This window comes from Panthera uncia, assembly GCF_023721935.1.
Source record: "Panthera uncia isolate 11264 chromosome B2 unlocalized genomic scaffold, Puncia_PCG_1.0 HiC_scaffold_25, whole genome shotgun sequence".
In the NCBI taxonomy this organism is placed as follows: Eukaryota; Metazoa; Chordata; class Mammalia; order Carnivora; family Felidae; genus Panthera; species Panthera uncia.
Window position 1 is genome coordinate 1866435 of NW_026057581.1, and position 18973 is coordinate 1885407.

The 18973-nt window shown below is 44.7% G+C and overlaps 1 protein-coding gene and 1 long non-coding RNA gene across 6 annotated transcripts in view; one reads left to right on the plus strand and one right to left on the minus strand.

Annotated features, from left to right (window-relative positions):
- LOC125939414 (uncharacterized) overlaps positions 1 to 18973 on the plus strand; it is a 35295-nt gene that overhangs the window by 9656 nt on the left and 6666 nt on the right. The window contains exon 2 of one of the 4 annotated variants that reach the window (XR_007463036.1): positions 7585 to 7708. The exons of 2 other annotated variants lie outside the window; for them this stretch is intronic. This is a non-coding gene — a long non-coding RNA (uncharacterized LOC125939414). Of the gene's footprint in view, positions 1 to 7362; positions 7709 to 18973 lie in introns of those variants that run through there. One more of the 4 variants, XR_007463035.1, reaches the window with a different exon arrangement.
- Positions 1 to 18973, minus strand: part of PGBD1 (piggyBac transposable element derived 1) — a 29157-nt gene that overhangs the window by 6026 nt on the left and 4158 nt on the right. For both annotated transcript variants that reach the window (XM_049654701.1, XM_049654700.1), the window contains exon 3: positions 3404 to 3500. In XM_049654701.1, coding sequence (XP_049510658.1) covers positions 3404 to 3500 — 97 coding nt within the window. The remainder of the gene's footprint in view (positions 1 to 3403; positions 3501 to 18973) is intronic.

An 18973-nucleotide genomic window follows, 5' to 3' on the forward strand; every position in this document is an offset into this window, starting at 1 on the left:
TGACATCATGAATCTGGTGACACCTAAGTATTCTTCTGCAAAGACTACCCCCTTCTCACTCCTAGGACTTTGGCCAGACCTAACACTGGGGGCCTCCCTCCCAGTAGCTGTTGAGTCTGAAACAAGGAACTGGGCAGCTGAGGGCAGTGCCTCCCCCATCTTCAGGAGCGAGTGGCAAACATCCCATGTTCCTTTGGGCCCAAGTTGAATCACCCCAGCCTCTACAGGGGGAGATGGGCCGAGTCCTCTGCTTCAGGGCTTCCCTGTCCAGTTGAGCTTCCGTCAGTAACGAAGCTGAGGTTTTCCAGAATCCTTTTACTCCTGTAGCTCTATCAATTGACTCTAAACCTGGACCAGGAAGGAGGTTATTTATTGGGCTCCTTCACACCTCTCAGGATTTCTGAACACGGAAGGATCTACATTCATCTGGTGGACACTCTGAGTTTCTCTGGGGAGAAATTCAAACTTCCTGTCTCTGAACTGATTTTTATAGGGTTACAAGGAAGCGAGCTAAAGTTACCAAGATGAAACCAACAGGACATTAAACAGTCTAGTTCTAAAAGACTGAAGGGCAAAAAGCAGTGAAGGGAATAGAATTCACACTACATGTATTGACTCATTTCCTTAAAGCCTTTATCATCTGAGGTGTCCCCAGTGTGCTTGTCTGGCCCATTCAACACACCACCCATCCTAGGGTTCCCAAATACTCTCAACTGCAGGGACCCTCCTCGGCCCTGTTGTCATGCTCAATTGCTGCCCTCCCATCTCACCAACTCCTCCCTTCCCTCCCTACTTGTGGACCTCATGATCCATCACAGCAGCCCCTCTCGGGCCAGGATCATCAACCCCCTGCTGCGATGTCCCTCCTCTAGCCCCAGACCAGCAAAACTTCACCCAGTGGAGACCCTAGCTGGTTCTTCTCAATCCACACCCCAGAGCGAGCAGGGCCGCAGATACCCCACGAGGGACACTGACGCTCCTTCCCTCTTGCCCCTTTATCCCCTTTCCCCACACTCCACATCTTGGTATCCGCAAACAGAGCCTTGTTTCCTACTCCAAAGAGGACCATTTCTCAGGCAGAAACCTGCTCATTGAGACGGTCTGCCTTCCATGGCTCCTGTAACTCCTCCCAGTCTTCTCCAACCCTGTCTGGGCACAGGCACATTCACTTCTCTGTCTGCTTCCTCTCCATCTCCTCTGCATCTAGCAAATTCCTGCCTGGTGCCCGAGTCTTGTTTCAGAGGTCAGTGCTCTGGGACGCCTCCTCCAGCGTCCCAGGTCTCGGCCGGGTGCCTCTCCATACCCACAGCACAGGCACGTGTCCCGCTGCACTGTGGTTCTGTCTGCTCCGCTGTGCCCTCACATGACCCACTGCAGGTGGGGGTCTCTGTCACACAGGCCTCTGAATACAAGTGATAAAATGCTTCCTGAATGAGTGGAAGAAAAAAATATCTAAGTTGGAAACTTCTAAAGATGTGCCTGGAAAATGGTCTTGTCAACCAAACTCTCTTGACCTCTCCTATCAGTTCATCCTGGATTCTCCAAACCAAGTTCTTGATGCATACCTCTGTCTAGTTCACCTTGACCTGTGACACCCAGAGAAAGCTTCCCTAATTATCTGCTTCATGACAGTGGCAGAGTCGGGGACTTTCCTGCCAATGCCCCTTGCCCTCTTCCCTTTAGCCAGTCAGGGACCCCGTTCTGGGGGCAGCAGTGCGTCCAGGTAAAGGCATGAATTGGTCTCAGCCAGGCATAGTAACGCCATTCCCCTTTCCTTGGTACCCGCCGTCCCCAGCCTCTCTTATAGCCAGAGGTGGTCACAGAAGTCCATTTCTGCCCGTGAGGAACGGGGGAGGGCGGGGGGAGACCTCTCCTTTCATGGTGCCAGGAACAAACAAGGGTAAAGATGCCCTCCTACCTCCTTTCTGTGCTCGAGTTGCAGGGACCATCATGGTCCTCGGTCAGAAACCAGCACACTAAGGAAAGTAGAACAAGAGACCAAGAGCCTGGATCCTTCAGTGTGAGAACTGAGTAATGACAAATGCTGGAAGGGTGTGAACCCTCTACTGAGCCGAGTACAGGTGGGGTGTTCTTCCCAGAAGTCAAGTCAGCAATACTGAGCTAACTTTAGTAAAACACACGCTACGACTCGGAATTGTGTTCCTAGGTGTTTGTCCCAAAGAAGTTCTCGCACAGGGGGCACATAGAGGCTGTTGCGTGCAGCAGTGTCCCTGATGATGGGGACCTGGAAGCAGCTGGGTGACCATCTCTGGGGAAGCTGACAGGCCACAGATGTACGTTACAGATAGTATGTGGCAGCTGTAGGTAAAGGAGTAGATGTGTGCAGATAGCTCCTAAAACGTTATGCTGAGTGACAGAATATTCACAATACTATTTAAGTAGTTTAAAACATTCACGTCAAAGTGTATATTTTTTACAAACAAATATTGATAACGGGTACACATTATGGCCCTAAATGGTAGAAGAAGGAAAGGAGAGTTGTTAGTGGGGGGAAAAAGTGGGAAAGAAAGTGTGCAAGTGTGGCTGGGCAGGGGTAGTGGTGGGGAGATGCTGAGTCAGTTTCTGTTCACTGAAGTTAAATGTCTGACAGGCACAATATATTCCTATTTTGCAGTTAGAATGGTCACAAAACGTTTCTGGTAGAACTTGGTTTGGACCTCAAAAGCTTTATGAAAAATTTCACTTCTCTTAAGCTTTAAGACATTTCCATTTTCACTAAGATTTAGCCCCATTTCCCTGAGATGAGCAAGTGTCCCCCCACCCCAGGCTTCAAGCTAATTGTCCCATGATGCTTTCTTCCTCCTCTGTGCTCATCTCGGAGGAGCCAATGGCCTCACCCAAATCCAACCCCCTGCCTTTGATCAGGTCCTTCCCTCTCTGCTTTAGGAGTATCTGTGCTACATCTCCCTCCCTTCCCTTTCCCCTTTCCTCCACAACCAAGGCTTATTAAGTACCTACTACTATCTTTAATTTCTGCTTCATCAGCTACTTTCCTGGTAGTTCTTGTTCAGGACTCTCCCAGTGCTCTTCGTTTCTTCACTGCCATGATAGCCCTCACTCTTGTCTGAATTCTCTTCCTTTTCTGGCTTTTCTTCTCTGTAGCTCCACCAAGACAGAAGGGAACCCAGGGAAAGGTGGCCAGGCAGGGTAAACAGAGTCGGGATAGGATTCCTGGGGGCAACTGTGTACCCACCGAAGGTTTTGTATAATGAGGATACTGACCGGTCCCCTTCCTGGCCCGGGGCCTCCTACCATTCCTGAAGTGAGAGTAGTTCTCTTCCTGTATTCTTCCAGGGAAGCAGCTTTGACCAACTAGGTTCTCTGGTCATTCCAATTTGTTCTTACAGCTGCAGGATCAGTTCCACTTAACATGGACACTCACCTGTTGGGTGCTCCTGAGGCCTCAGCACCTTGCTGTATTTCTTCAAAAGTTTCTTGCTTTGCATTAAACAATCCATCTTTACTTACAGCTTCTTCAGCTAAAATAAGAATATAAATGTCATCATCTGCATTTTCCCCCCTCAATTCAATATCCAGAGGGAATAGGATTTTCAAATTAAAATAATCATCAGGTGCCCCAGAAGTGCCATCACAGCCAGTCCTACGAAGTGTGGCATGGCACGGCATGGGAAGATAATAAGAAACGTCAGTTAGCTGGAGAGAATGTCTAACAAGGCAAAGCAAATTTAGAGAAAATTCTACATGGTCAATAGTATTCTCAGAGAGTGAAGAGAACTTCCTCCAATATGAAGAAGGGATCAGGCAGAGGAGTTTGTGAGACTTCCAGACATGAAGAGCTGTCTGAAGATGACAATTACATGGAACCCTTTATAGGGAAGAAAATGGGAAGCAAAGCAGGACTCGTGAGAAATGATCAGAGAAGATAACAAGAATCATTAAGCTGACTGACGGGGAGGGATGCAAAATGGTAAAGACGGAGAAGTGTGCAGGCAGAGGGCAGAAGCGGAAGGGAAAGCAAGGGTCTGGAGGGAATGTGGGCTCCCCAGGGCCAGGTCAGAGTTAATAATGATGGGACAGGGGAGCAGCCCGAGGCTGTCACTACTTATCAGATGGAAGTCTGTAACCTTCTGAGCTGAGTTCCCATAGAGGAGCTCTCTCTCCTCTGAGCCAGACTCAGAAGTGGCCATTCTGGGAAATCGGCAAAGGACAGCCTCTTGGGGTCTTCAGTGGGGTAAGGACTGGGGTCCAGTTGTGAAGGGTGGTGGCTTCCACACTCTAGACCAGTGGTGCCAAGACAAGGACCATCCTTGCCTCTCTCCTGGGCTGTGGGGGTCGGCAGCAGTCCAGAGGGTTCTCTGGCTGGGAGGTCCCTTGTTCTGATCTCTGCCTTCACATTATAAGGACACCAGTCACCAGCCCTGGGGCCCTCCCAGATCCTGTACAACCTCATCTTCACTTGCTTATACCCACAGAGTGTCTTTCAAAATCAGACCACACTGATAGGTACCTACAGTTAGGGACGCAGATCTTTCAGGGGGACACAGTTCAACCCACACCATCAGTTACATTGAAAATCCTGTAAGTTTTACTTCCTATACAATTCTTTTCATAAGAGTAAATTAAGAACAGAAGACTCTGGCTTCAACAGGATCAGGAACCAATTAGAATCCGCAGTAAGGGACCAAGTGAGGAGAGGACTCCACAGGCACATGTTTTGAGAAAACTGAGGTAGCAACAAGGACTTAAATTTTAACTAAATGACTAGGAAAATGATTGAACCACCGTGAGATCAAGGAAAAAAAAGGGTCATCTGTGGTAATGTGAAGTTTTGCTAAGGACAAATTCCCATTACCATCGTAACTGTGAGGTCTGTGCAGGAACACCAAGAATATAAAGGAGTGTGAGGAGGAACCTCCCAAAATAAAGCATCAGGCCCTGAGCCTCAAAGGAGTGGAGGCACGGTCTGCGACCAAGCATCTCCCTGCCCTCCCTCCCTCCAGACGTGGACGTGCCTCCTCCACACGGTACAGAATGAGGTGACAGCCGGTCACTGAGACGAGCCCCTGCGCGAGGCACGCGTGGTCTGCTCTCATCACAAGGGGAATGCAGGGGGCTGGTGCCGCCCCAGAAGCTCCCACAGGTGAGGACTGCTACCCACGTGCCCGTGAGCTGGGAGGAGACAGGAGTCCCGCGTGAGACCTGACAGCCTTGACGAGCGCCTTTTGTGGGGGGCCCGGCCTGCACACCTTCTGCTGTACATTGAACATCCCCCATCGCTGTGTCCACTTTGCCAGGGAGCCTACCATTCTAACACTTCAGGGTCTGCCGTCCACACAACTGAGTGCTCATGAGCTGGTGGAGTGCTTTACGGTGATGCACTTGTACATAGCAGAGGAGGGAGAAGCTAGTGCTAAAGGAGAAATTAAGCTGAGAACAGATACAAGGCCAGGGGGAAATGGGAAAGTAGAAGAGGGAGTTGTGGTGACAGGGAAATAACGACCCCCCCCCCCCCCCCCGCAGACACAAATACAAGTGGCATTAGACGTGAGGTAAAAATGTTGGGAATGTGCCACATAGGAGCTGATTCCAGAACGACCGACAATAAGTGGGGCACCTGGGGGGGGGGGGGGGGGCTCAGCCAGTTAAGCGTCCGACTCTTGATCTTGGTGCGGGTCATAGGATCCAGCCCCAGGTCGGGCTCTGTGCTGGGCCTGGAGCCTGCTTGAAATCGTCCCTCTCCCCGACTCTTACATGCTCTCTCACATAAAAGTGAGTACACTACCCATGAAACTAATGTAACATTGCATGTTAACTACGCTGGAAATAAAATTAAATAAAAAATTTCAAAGGCATGTAAAGTCAGGGGCACCTGGCTGGCTCAGTTGATAGAGTATGTGACTCTTAATCTCAAGGTCATGAGTTCAGAGCCTACTTAAAATAAAAATTCTAAAATAAAGGTACATAAAGCCAAACAGACCTTTGTTGATTGACTGCTTAATCAATGACCCATTAATTAACTTGCCCAGGTCACACCGTTGGCAGATAGCAGAGCTGGAATTCAGACCTCCACATATCCTTCTTGTCTTTCTGGAATGTTTTCCTCCTGTCCTGGAGCCTGGGGACAGAATGCTTCTCTCACCTGAAGGATGCCAGGAATGAAAGTAGGCTGTGGGCTGCACGTGGCTCTCCCACACCGTCAGTTCACATCACCTTTAGGCCATCGTGCTGTCTGGTCTTGACCCTGATGGACAATCCTAAGGCCTTGGCTGCTGGGGCAACCACACCACTGAGGCAGGCACAACTCCAGCCTGCTCAGTTGAGAGAGAGAAGGATTCCAGTTTGGAGGCTAAGGCCTAAACCACTGCCCTTTAATGAAGGCAGGGATCACACCATTCAAATGCCGATATATTGTACCACAATGTGAAACCCTTGACCACTATCTCCTCCTAACTGCTCTGCTGCCTCAGCATCTAAGTTCAAGATAACAGAAAATTGGATTCCTTGGATAATGCAAGAGGCAATTTTGCAAATCACCCTGAGCTAAGAAGAGGCACCAGAATACTACAAAATCAGTTACTGCCTAATGAGATTCTGTGGTCAAGTTCTGTATTTAAGGTTCACACCTGAATACTGACAGTAAGAAGAGGTGTGTCTAAAAATTCTCAGAGGAGGCACAGTTCCCTCTTTCAACCATCTGACCATCGTTTGGGTGCACGGGAGGGAAGGAAGGGTGGAATTTTCTGGTAAAGACAGCTAAGAACTATGTGAGTATGGGGGCTATGTCATCTGATAATGAGGCCATAGAATTGGCAGGCAGAGAACAGGACACAGGCAAAGAACTGAAGGCCACGAACCAGTCCTATGTGGCCCCCAAAGGAATGAAGAGACAAACTCAGCAGGAGCCAGAACACTCATCAGCATCAGCTATTAACTGAGCTTCGACTATACGCACAGCAGTGGGCCTGGAGCAAAGGAGGTACAAGCTAAGGAGTTTGCTCTCGGTGGGTTGGGTTTACAGACTGACCAGAGGAAGAGAATGCAGACAAACTGGGTTTGCTGGCAAAAGAACGGGGTTAGACTGCTGGGAAGATGGCACTCACCTCGTTTCTCAGACACAACTACCTAACACTCACCATGGTGTAAATGCCCCAGAAAGCAACCCGAAGGCTGGCAGAACAGAGCCACAACTCAATGTAAAGAAGAGGACACATCAGAGAAGGTAGAAAGGGCGAAGATACAGTGAGGAGCTAATACCCACAGGACTCTCCCCGGGGTGGGGGCATCTGCAGGCACAGGGAGGGTAGACAGACAATCACAGGGTTGCCCATGTGGGAAGATGAAGCCTCAAAACATTTGGCTTTGAAAACCAGAGGGGCAGAACTTAAATCTGGAATTTTAAAAATCACCGGGCTTGGGGCACTTAAGTGGCTCAATCGGTTGGTTCATCATCCAACTTCAGCTTGGGTCATGATCTCATGGTTTGTGGGTTCAAGTCCTGCGTCAAGCTCTCTGCTGTCAGTGCTGAGCCGGTTTCTGATCCTCTGTCTCCATCTCTCTCTCTCTGCTCCTGCCCCACTCGTATCCCTGCCTTCTCTCTTTCAGAAATAAACATTTAAGAAAAAAATCACCGGACTCCGCTCTGGGAAAGAATGGAGGCCAAGAGAAAACTAAGTCCCTGCCCTTAAAGAGACGACACAACAGCCCATGGAGATTCAGCATAGAAGCGGTAGTTGGAAAAACACCTGGGGCCTATGGGAGGCAGAGTTCTTTGCTAAGCTCAGAGCATGTCTGCAGGGACAGAACCCTGGAAGACCACCCCCCAGGGACAAAGGAGCCAGCAGGTGCCATTTCTCTCCCCCAGCCCCCAGGATAGACACATGGAGACCTGCGGGAGCTAGTGCAGCAGTAACAGTCACTACGTAACTTACTTACACCTCACCCTGCACTTTGGGGGATCTGACCCCTCCAACCAGGCCTGCCCCAGCACTGTGGGTACCCTCCCCAGAGGACCGTCGAAAACCTTGCTAACACCACCTCTCCCCAACTCGCGAATGTGATGGATCCGCCTCTTCCAACCTAGCTGGCCTCAGTCCCCATTCACAGAGGGCTGTGCAGAAAACCTTAGTAAAGCTGCACCTTGGGGATCCACCCCTCCACTACACTTGTGGCCAGAGCCCATCCAAACCGGGGCCACAGGCATGGCAGCATGCAAGCAGCCCAAATGAGCCACCGCCACTCCAGAGTGACTCCTGCTCCAGGGAGAGAAGAGAGTCCTACGTACCACTCCAGGTATAGCCCCAGCAGTGGGCCGGGGGCAGAGAGCTGGTCTGGTCTGATTGCAGGTCCCACCACCAACGAAAAGCTTCTCAGGCGACAACACAGGGAAAGTGCCCAACAGCTGCCTGCTACTGCATCTCTGGCAAACACCTGGTCTGACTCCATTCGTGCTCGACGCAGTCGCAAGCTGCTTCACTAACACCACAGGGATCCCAGAAGGAGTAGGGAGAGAAAAGAGGGAAGAAAATTTATTTGAAGAAATAATAGCTGCAGACTTCTAAATGCAGGGAAGGAAAAAGAAATCCAGATCCAGGAGGCAAGAGATCCGCCCCAAAAACTCAACCAAGGAGGTCCACATCAAGACACATGATAAATAAAACGACAAAAGGTCACGATAAGGAGAGTTTTAAAAGCAAGAGAGTCAGCTGGGAAGATGGCACAGGAGACGGACCTTACGCTTGCCACGCCCCACATGAACAACTAGAGAATATCCACATCAGTGTATATAACCTGGAAGTTACCTGAAGACTGACAGAACAAACTCACAACTAAAGACCAAGAAGAGAGCACGCTGAAGAAGGCAGGAAGGGCAAGGATGCGGTTTGAGAGAGAAACAGACCAGACCATGGCCGTCCATGGTGGGGAGGGAGCTGGTGGCAAGATGATGGGCAAAAACAGGCCTTCACACAGGGAGTCCACAAAAGAGAGGGCAAATTCCCAAAACATCTGCCTCTGAAAGTGAGAGGGGCCAAATTTCTTGAGTTCTTAGAACCAGTGGGACTCACATCCTGGAATTTTAAAAATTGGCAGGCTCAGTTCTGGGAGAGCCCGAAGGTATTAAGACGAGTCCCCACCCTTAGCGTGACAAACAGCCCGTGCAGGTACAGCGTGGAACGAACAGTCTGAAAAATGGCAGGGGCAGACAGGAGAGTGGTTTGCTCAACTCGGAACATGGCATGGAGAGACAGAGGTTGTAGGGAGACCCCTCCAGGAACAAAGGAGCTGGCAGGTGTCACTTATCTCCCTCACCCCCAGCATAAAAAGCAGCCACCTGAGGGACCAGCTCAGCTCCAACACTCTAAACATGACTTCCTTCCACCAAGCCCCCACCCCTGCATGCGGTCAGAGCTGCCCTTTCTAGTCCTCCTCAGATTAGTCTCTGCACCCAGGGACTCGGCCCGCAGAAGAGCTGCACAAACCCTGCCAACACATCTCCTGACAGTGCACTTTGTAGGACCTCAGTTCCGGCAGCGACCAGGGCAGGTCACCTTTCACACCCCTTATTAAAACACACCCCACTCCCACTAGGGACTAAACACTGCACAGAAGAGGCAAAGAGAAGCTCTGCAGACAACTGGCTCACGGAAAAACAGGCCAAGATTCAAAAGCAGAACACACACAAGAGACATAGAAAACACTCCCTGGAGCACCAGGCCTAGGAACAGGGGACACTGCAGGGCAGGGCACTACAGGACCTCTTCTTCATAAGGCTCTTATCCTTAGGAGCAAGAGAAGTAGCTAACTTTCCTATCACACAGAAACACAGAGAACTGGAAAAAATGAGAGAGAGAGAAATACGTCCCAGAACAAGACCAATCCACAGCAAGAGACCTCAGTGAAATGGATATAAGTAACATGCCTGATAGAGATTTTAATAATCCTAAAGATACTGAACTTGAAAAAAAAAGTGGAGGACATCAGTGAGACCCTTAACAGAATGGCAAAAAAGAACCAATCAGAGATCAAGAACACAATTCATGAAATTAAAAATACACTTGAATGACAAATAATCCAGTGAAGAAATGGGCAAAAGACACGAATAGACACTTCTCCAAAGAAGATATCCGGATAGCTAATAGACACATGGAAAAAATGCTCAACGTCACTCGTCATCAGGGAAATACAAATCAAAACCACAATGAGATACCACTTCACACCTGTCGGAATGGCTAACATTAACAACTCAGGCAACAACAGATGTTGGCGAGGATGCGGAGAAAGAGGAACCCTTTTGCACTGCTGGTGGGAATGCAAGCTGGTGCAGTCACTCTGGAAAACAGTATGGAGGTTCCTCAAAAAAATTAAAAATAGAACTACCCTACAACTCAGCAATTGCACTACTAGGTATTTATACAAGGGATACAAGTGTGCCGTTTCGAAGGGACACAGGCACCCCAATGTTTATAGCAGCAATGTCAACAACAGCCAAAGTATGGAAAGAGCCCAAATGTTCAACAGATGAACGGATAAAGATGATGTGGTATATATAATGCAGTATTACCCAGCAATCAAAAAGAATGAATCTTGCCATTTGCAATAACATGGATAGAACTAGAGGGTATTATGCTAAGCGAAATTAGAGAAAGACAAATACCATATGACTTCACTCATGTGGAATTTAAGATACAAACAGATGAACATAAGGGAAGGGAAGCAATGTAATATAAAAACTGGGAGGGGGACAAAACATAAGAGACTCTTAAATATAGAGAACAAACAGGGTTGTGGGAGGGGAGATGGGCTAAATGGGTAAGGGGCACTAAGGAATCTACTCCTGAAATCATTGTTGCACTTTAAGCTAACTTGGATGTAAATTTAAAATTAATTAATTTTTAAAAAATAAGCACATTGTGAGGAAAAAAATGCACTTGAAGGAATAAATAGCAGGCTAGTCGAAAAAGAGGAATGAATTAACAAACCATAAGACAGAATAATGGAAAGTAACCAAACTGAGAAATGGAGAAGCAAATTATGCAAATTAAGAATCCTTAAGGAATTCAGTGGTTCTACCAAGCCTAACATTCATATTATAGGGATCTCAGAAGAAGAGATAGAAAGGAGGGAGGGCTGCCTGGGTGGTTCAGTCAGTTGAGAATCCAACTCTTGATTGCAGCTCAGGTCATGATCTCATGGATGCAGGCCTGAGCCCCTTGTGGGGCTCCGTGCTGACAGTGGGGAACCTGCTTGGGATTCTCTGTCTCTGCCCCTCCCTCTCCCCTGCTCATGCTCTCTTAAATAAGTAAACGTTTAAAAAAAGGAGGGGGGAGAAAATTGACTTGAAAAATAACTGAGGGGTGTCTCAGTGTCTCAGTCAGCTAACCACCCAACTCTTGATTTCGGCTTGGATCATGATCTCATGGTCGTGGGATCAAGCCCTGCATTGGGCTCCATGCTGGGCATGGAGCCTGCTTGGGATTCTTTCTCTCCCTATCCCTCTGCCCCTCCCCAACTCGTTCTCTCTCTCAAAAAAAAAAAAAAAAAAAAAAAACTGAAAACATCTCTAATTTGGAGAAGGAAACATATCCAGATAGATTCAGGAGGCACAGAGATCCTCCCAAGAATTTAACTCAAGGAGGTCGACACCAAGACACATAGTAATTAAAACGGCAAAAAGTAAAAAAAAAAAGGCAAAAAGTAGTGACAAAGAAAAAAATCTTAAAAGCATCAAGAGAAGAGAGTTGCATACAAGGGAAACCTGATAAGGCTATCAGATTTTTCAGCAGAAATTAGCAGGCCAGAAGGGAGTGGCCTGATATTCAAAGTACTGAACGGGAAAAATCTGCAGCCAAGAAAACTCTATCCAGTGAGGCTATCATTCAGAATAGAAGGATAGATATAGAGTTTCTCACAAACAAAAACTAAAGGAGTCCATGACCACTAAAAAAGTCCTGTAAGAAGTATTAAAAGGGATTCTTTGAGTGGAAAGGAAAGACCATAAGAGTATGAAAAGTAAAAAAAAAAGAAAATAAGTAAAAACGAGTATATCTGTAAAAATCAGTCAAGAAAGAGATTAGTAAAATATGACACCATATACCTAAAACTTGAATGGTGGGAGGGGGAGAGGAATAAAGAATGAGTTCAAAACTAAGTGACCATCCTCTTTAAATGCAGACTGCTATATGCAGAAGAGGTTATACACAAACCTAATGGTAACCACAAATCAAAAGCCAGTCACAGATATGCAAAGAATAAAAGAAAGAAATCCAAATATACAAGAAAGAAAGCCAACAAGCCATGAAAGAGGGCAAGAGGAGAAAGGACGAAGAAAATCTATAGAAACAATCACAAAAAAGTAAAAAATGGCAATAAATACTTGTCTATCAATAATTATGTTGAATGTAAATGGACTAAACAAATCCAATCAAAAGACATAAGGTGACATAGTAGATAAAAAAACAAGACCCATCTGTATGCTGCCTATAAGCGCCTACTAAAGGCGGCTGCAGATTGAAATTGAGGGGATGGAGGAACACTTATGAATAAAGCCAGAGTAGCAATACTTATATTGGACAAGCTAGACTTTAAAACAAAGACTGTAAAAAGAGACAAAGAAGAGCACTATATAGTCAGAAAGGGCAAAATCCAACAAGAAGATATAACAATTGTAAGTATTTATGCACGCAACATGGCAGCATCCAAATACATAAAACAGTTAATAACAAACATAAAGGAAATAAATGACAGTAATAATAGTGGGAGGGGGTTAACACCATTTGTGCATTAATGCACTGATCATCCAAACACAAAATCATCAAGGAAAAACTGGCTTTGATGGACCAGATGGATTTAACAGATATATTCAGAACATTCCATCCTAAAACGCCAGAATACACATTCTCTTCTTTTTCTTTTTTTTAATGTTTATTTATTTTTGAGAGAGAGAGAGAGAGAGAGAGAGAGAGTTAGAGAGCAAGCAGGGGAGGGGCAGGGAGAGAGGGAGATAGAATCCCAAGCAGGCTTCAGGCTGCCAGCACAGAACCCTATGCAGGGCTTGAACTCACAAACCGTGAGATCATGACCTGAGCCGAAACCAAGAGTTGAATGCTTAACCGACTGAGCCACCCAGGTGCAACGCACATTCTTTTCAATTACACACAGAACATTATTCCAGAATAGATCACATATTAGGCCACAAAACAAATCTCAAAAGATTCAAAAAGATCAAAGTCATACCATGCATCTTTTCTAACAACAATACTATATTACTAGAAACCAGGGGACCTGGGTGGCTCAGTTGGCTAAGCACCTGATTCTTGATCTCAGTTCAGGTCTTAATCTGAGGGTTGTGAGTTTGAGCCCTGCACTGGGCTCCATGCTGTAAGTGAAGCCTAAAGAAAGAAAATAAAAGGGGCGCCTGGGTGGCTCAGAGTCGGTTGAGCATCCGACTCTGGCTCAGGTCATGATCTCGCAGTCTGTGAGTTCAAGCCCCGCGTTGGGCTCTGTGCTGACAGCTCAGAGCCTGGAGTCTGCTTCAGATTCTGTGCCTCCCTCTCTCTCTGCCCCTCCCCCGCCCATGCTCGCTCTCTCTCTCTCTCTCTCTCTCTCTCTCTCTGTCAAAAATAAATATTAAAAAAAAATTTTTTTTTAAAAAGAAAGAAAATAAAATTAAATGAAGGAAGGAAGGAAAACAAGAAATCAACCACAAGAAAGAATCTGGAAAGACCACAAATAACATGGAGGTTAAATAACATGCTACTAAACAATGAATGAGTCAACCAGGAAACAAAAGAAATCAACAAGTACATGGAAACAAACGAAAATGACAATACAACAGTCCAAAACCTTGGGGATGCAATAAAAGTGATTCTAAGGGGAAGTTTATAGCAATACAGGTCTACCTCAAGAAGCGAGAAAAATCTCAAACTACCTAACCTTACACCTGAATGAGTTAGAAAAAGAACAAACAAAACCCAAAACCACCAGAAGAAAGTAAATAATAAAGATTAGAGCAGAAATAAATGATATACAAACTAAAAACACAATAGAACAGATCTGAGGGGCACCTGGGTGGCTCAGTTAAGCATCTGACTTCAGCTCAGGTCATGATCTCACAGTTCATGGGTTTGAGCCTTGTGTCAGGCAGGCTCTGTGCTGACAGCTCAGAGTCTGGAGCCGGCTTCAGATTCTGTGTCTCCCTCTCTCTCTCTGCCTCCCCCATCCATACTCTGGCTCTCATTCTCAAAGATAAACATTAAAAAACAAAACAAAAACAGATCAATGAAACCAGGAGCTGGTTCTTTGAAAAGATCAACCAGATTCATAAACCTCTAGTCAGATTCATTAAAAACAAAAACAGACTCAAAATCACAAATGAAAGAGTATAAATAACAATCAACACCACTGAAACACAAACCTAATAGAATATTATGAAAAACTGTATGCCAACAAATTAGACAACCTAGAAGAAATGGATAAATTCATAGAAACAAAGAAACTACCAAGGAATCAGGAAGAAACAGAAAGTTTGAACAGACTAATTACCAACAAGAAGATTAAATTAGCAATCAAGAAACTCCCAACAAAGTCCAGGACCAGATGGCTTCACAGGCAAATTCTACCAAATATTTAAAGAAGAGTTAGCACCTATTCTTCTCAAATGATTCCAAAAAGTAGAAGAGGAAGGAAGCCTCCCAAATTAGTTCTATGAGGCCAGCATTACCCTGATTAAAAAAAAAAAAAGATAAAGACACTACCAAAAAAGAACTACAGGCCAATATCTCTGATGAACAGATGCAAAAATCCTCAACAAAATATTAGCAAACCTAAGCCAACAATACATTAAAAACATCATTCACCACAATAAAGTGGGATTTATTCCAAGGATGCAAGAGTGATTTGATTCAATATTTGCAAATCCATCAATGTGATATATCAATAAAAGGATAAAAACCATATGATCATTTCTTTCTGTTTTTAAGTTTATGTATTTATTTGAGAGAGACAGAGCATGAGTGGGGAAGGGGCAGAGAGAGAGGGAGAGAGAATCTCAAGCAAGCTCCACACTGACAGCACACAGAGCTCTGTGCGGGGCTCAAACTCACAAAACCGTGAGATCGTGATCTGAGCCGAAACCCAGAGTTGGACACTTCACTGAGTCACCCAGGTGCCCCCATACAATCATTTCAATAGAAACTAAAAAAAGAAAAAATATTTGGCAAAGTACAATATCTATTCATGATACAAACACTCAACAAAGAAGGTTTAGAGGAAACAAACCTCAACATAATAAGGGCAATATATGAAAAACCCACAGCTAATATCAGTCTCAAAGGGGAAAAACTGAGAGCTTTTCTCCTAAGGTGAGGAACAAGACAAGGATGTCCACTCTCACAACTTTTATTCAACATAGTACTGGAAGTCCTAGCCACAGCAATCAGAGAAGAAGGAGGAATAAAGGACATCCAAACTGGTAAGGAAGCAGGAAAACTTTCACTATTTGCAGATGATATGATACTATGTAGAGAAAACCCAAAAGACTCAACCAAGAAACTACTAGAATTAATAATTCAGTAAGGTCACAGGTTACAAAATCAATGTACACAAATCCACTGTATTTCTATATAATGACAAAACAGCAGAAACAGAAATTAAGAAAATAATCCCATTTACAATTCCACCAAAATAATGAAATATCTAGGAATAAACTTAACCAAGGAAGTTGTAAAACACTGAGGAAAGAAACTGAAGATGACACAAATGAAAGACTCACGGATTGGAAGTACAAATATAATTAAAATGTCCATATTATCCAAAGCAATTTACAGCAGCATTTTTTACAGAACTACAACAAACAATTCTAAAAAATTGTATGGAACCACAGAAGATCCCCAAATAGCCAAAGCAATCTTTAAAAAGGAAAAAACAAAGCTGAAGGTATTACAATTCCAGATTTCAAGTTATATTACAAAGCAGTAATAATCAGGGAGCCTGGGTGGTTCACTCGGTCGAGTGTTTGACTCTTGATTTAGGCTTAGGTCATAATTTTCCAGTTGGTGGGACTGAGCCCTGCGTCAGGCTCCATCCTGACAGCATGCAGCCTGCTTGGGATTCTCTCTCCCTCTCTCTCTGAACCTTCCCCACTTGCACTCCCTCACTCTCAAAATAAATAAATAAACTTAAAAAAACCCAGCAGTAATCAAAACGGTATGATATTGGCACAAAAACAGACACATAGATCAATGGAATAGAGTAGAAAGCCCAGAAATAAACCCGTGATTATATGGTCAATTAATCTTTGACAAAGGAAGCAGGGATATGCAATGGGAGAAACCGTCTTCTCAACAAATGGTGGTGGGAAAACCAGACAGCTCCATGTGAAAGAATTAAACTGCACCACTTTCTCACACCACACACAAAAATAAACCCCAAATAAATTAAGGACCTAAATTTGAGACACGAAACCATAAAATTCTAGACAAGAGCATAGGCAGTAATTTCTCTGACATGGCTGTAGCAAAATCTTTCTACATAGGTCTCTTGAGGCAAGGAAAATAAAAGCAAGATAAACTATTGGGACTATATTGAGATAAAGCTGCACAGCAAAGGAAATAACAAAACTAAAAGACAACCTACTGAATGGGAGAGGACATTTGTAAATAGCATGTCCAATAACGGATTAAAATCCAAAAAATACAAAGAACTTACACAACTCAACACCAACAAATAATCCAATTAATAAATGGATAGAAAACACGAACAGACACTTCTCCAAAGAAGATATGCACATGGCCAACAGACACATGAAACGATGCTTAACATCACTTATCATCAGGAAATGCAAATCAAAACTACAATGAGGTATCACCTTACACCTGTGAAAATAGCTAAACTCAAAAACATAAGAAACAACTAGTGTTGGTGAAAATATGGACAAAAAAGAATCCTCCCACATTGTTGGTGGCGAATGCACTGGTACAGGCACTGTGGAAAACAGTATGGCGGTTCCTTAAAAAATAAAAGATAGAACTACCCTATGATCCAGTAATCGCACCACTGAGTATTTACCCAAAGAATATGAAAACACTCATTCAAAAGGATATATGCACCCCTCTGTTTATAGCAGCATTGTCTACAATAGCCAAACTATGGAAACAGCCTAAGTGTCCACTGATAGATGAATGGATAAAGATGTGGTACGCATATAGAAGTATACACACACACACACACACACACACACGAATGGAGTCACACCAACACACACAGACACACACAGGAATATTACTCAGTCATAAAAAGGATGAAATCTTGCCATTTGCAGTGACATGGATGGAGCTAGATAATGTTATGCTAAGCAAAATAAGACAGAGAAAGACAAATACCATATGACTTCATTCATGTGGAATATAAGAAACAAAACAAAGGGAAAAAAAGAGAAAAACCAAAAAGACTCTTAATTATATAGACTCTTAACTACATAGAAAAACAAAAAAAGACTCTTAACTACATAGAACAGGGTGGCTCAGTCAGTTAAGTGTCCGACTCTTGATTTCAGCTCAGGTTATGATCTCAGGGTTTGTGGGATTGAGCCCTGCATAGGGCTCCATGCTGACAGGATGGAACCTGTTTGGGATTCTCTGTCCTCTGCCCCTTTCCCCGCTTGAGCTCTCGCTTGCTTGCTCTCTCTCTGAAAATAAAACATTAAAAAAAAAAAAAAAAAAAACTACATAGAACAACAGACGTTTACCAGAGGGCAGGTGGGTGGGGGAATGGGTGAAATCAGTGACCAGGATTAAGAGTAACATTTACCGTGGTGAGCACTAATACACAAAATTGTTGAATCACTGTATTATATACCTCAAACTGATATAAGACTGTATGTTAACTACACTGGAATTAAAAGAAAAGAAAAAAAAGAACTGGGTTACAGCTGCAGCTGTGTGACCTTGGGCCTGTCAGTCTTGCTAAGCCTCCCATTCCTTATCTGTGCCATGGGGAAAACAGAGTCCACTTTACAGGGCTGGTGAAGATCAAATGAATGAACACAAAAGCTCTTTGTAAAACTGCAAGACCCCCCTGAGGTCACGTATTATTATATTTTCAGATCAGCTTAATACCAGCTACACAAAACTAAATGAAGAAGACATGATGATTCTAACCCAGAATTTATCCAAGACTGTAGCATCACTTTTTTTGGCTCCAGACACAATGGATCACCATAGCACCTTTTCGCTGGTGGTGTTTCGTATCTAGAGGAACTAATAAAGCTTGCTGGAAAAACACGCTTGTCCCTGATGCACTGTTGCGACCTTACCCCCAACTTCCCCCAACAACACATACATGCCAAACCCTTCAACTAAAAAAGCACAATGTGAAACAGGTCTGGTGACAGAGAAGGGACTATATTGAGAAGGGGAGGATGGGAAAGAAAGTGGAAAGGGGCAAACATAAAATGCAGTGAGGAAAGAAAACAAAGACAATGGAAAATCTGAGATAGCAAAGGTCAAATCAGACTTTATGTTTGCTCCTTATCATCCTCCTCAGGTGGAAGAGCATTAGGGTTAAGCCTGAGAAAGAGGCAGAGGGATGTTTTCACATATGGGAAAGTTCAATACAAACACCACACTGATCTACTGCTGTGCATCCCTGCTCAAGACAGAACAGGAGGAGGCAGGCTTCAGGTGCAGTCTATCGGGTGATACCTCAAGGTCCCTTCTACTTCACCAACATGCAAACACTCAACAATGTGTCTGACACTAAGACTATCACAACTGAGCATTGAGAGACTGGGAAAAATACAGTACTCGTGAGTTTTCATTTAATTCTAGTGTCCCATGACAGATGAGAATACCACACACACACACAGACACACACACACACACACACACACACACACACACACACTACAATTGCTGTAAATCATATTTTTGATTAAAAAAAAAAAAAAGGCTGGGGCGCCTCGGCACCTCAGTTGGCTGAATGTCCAACTTCATCTCAG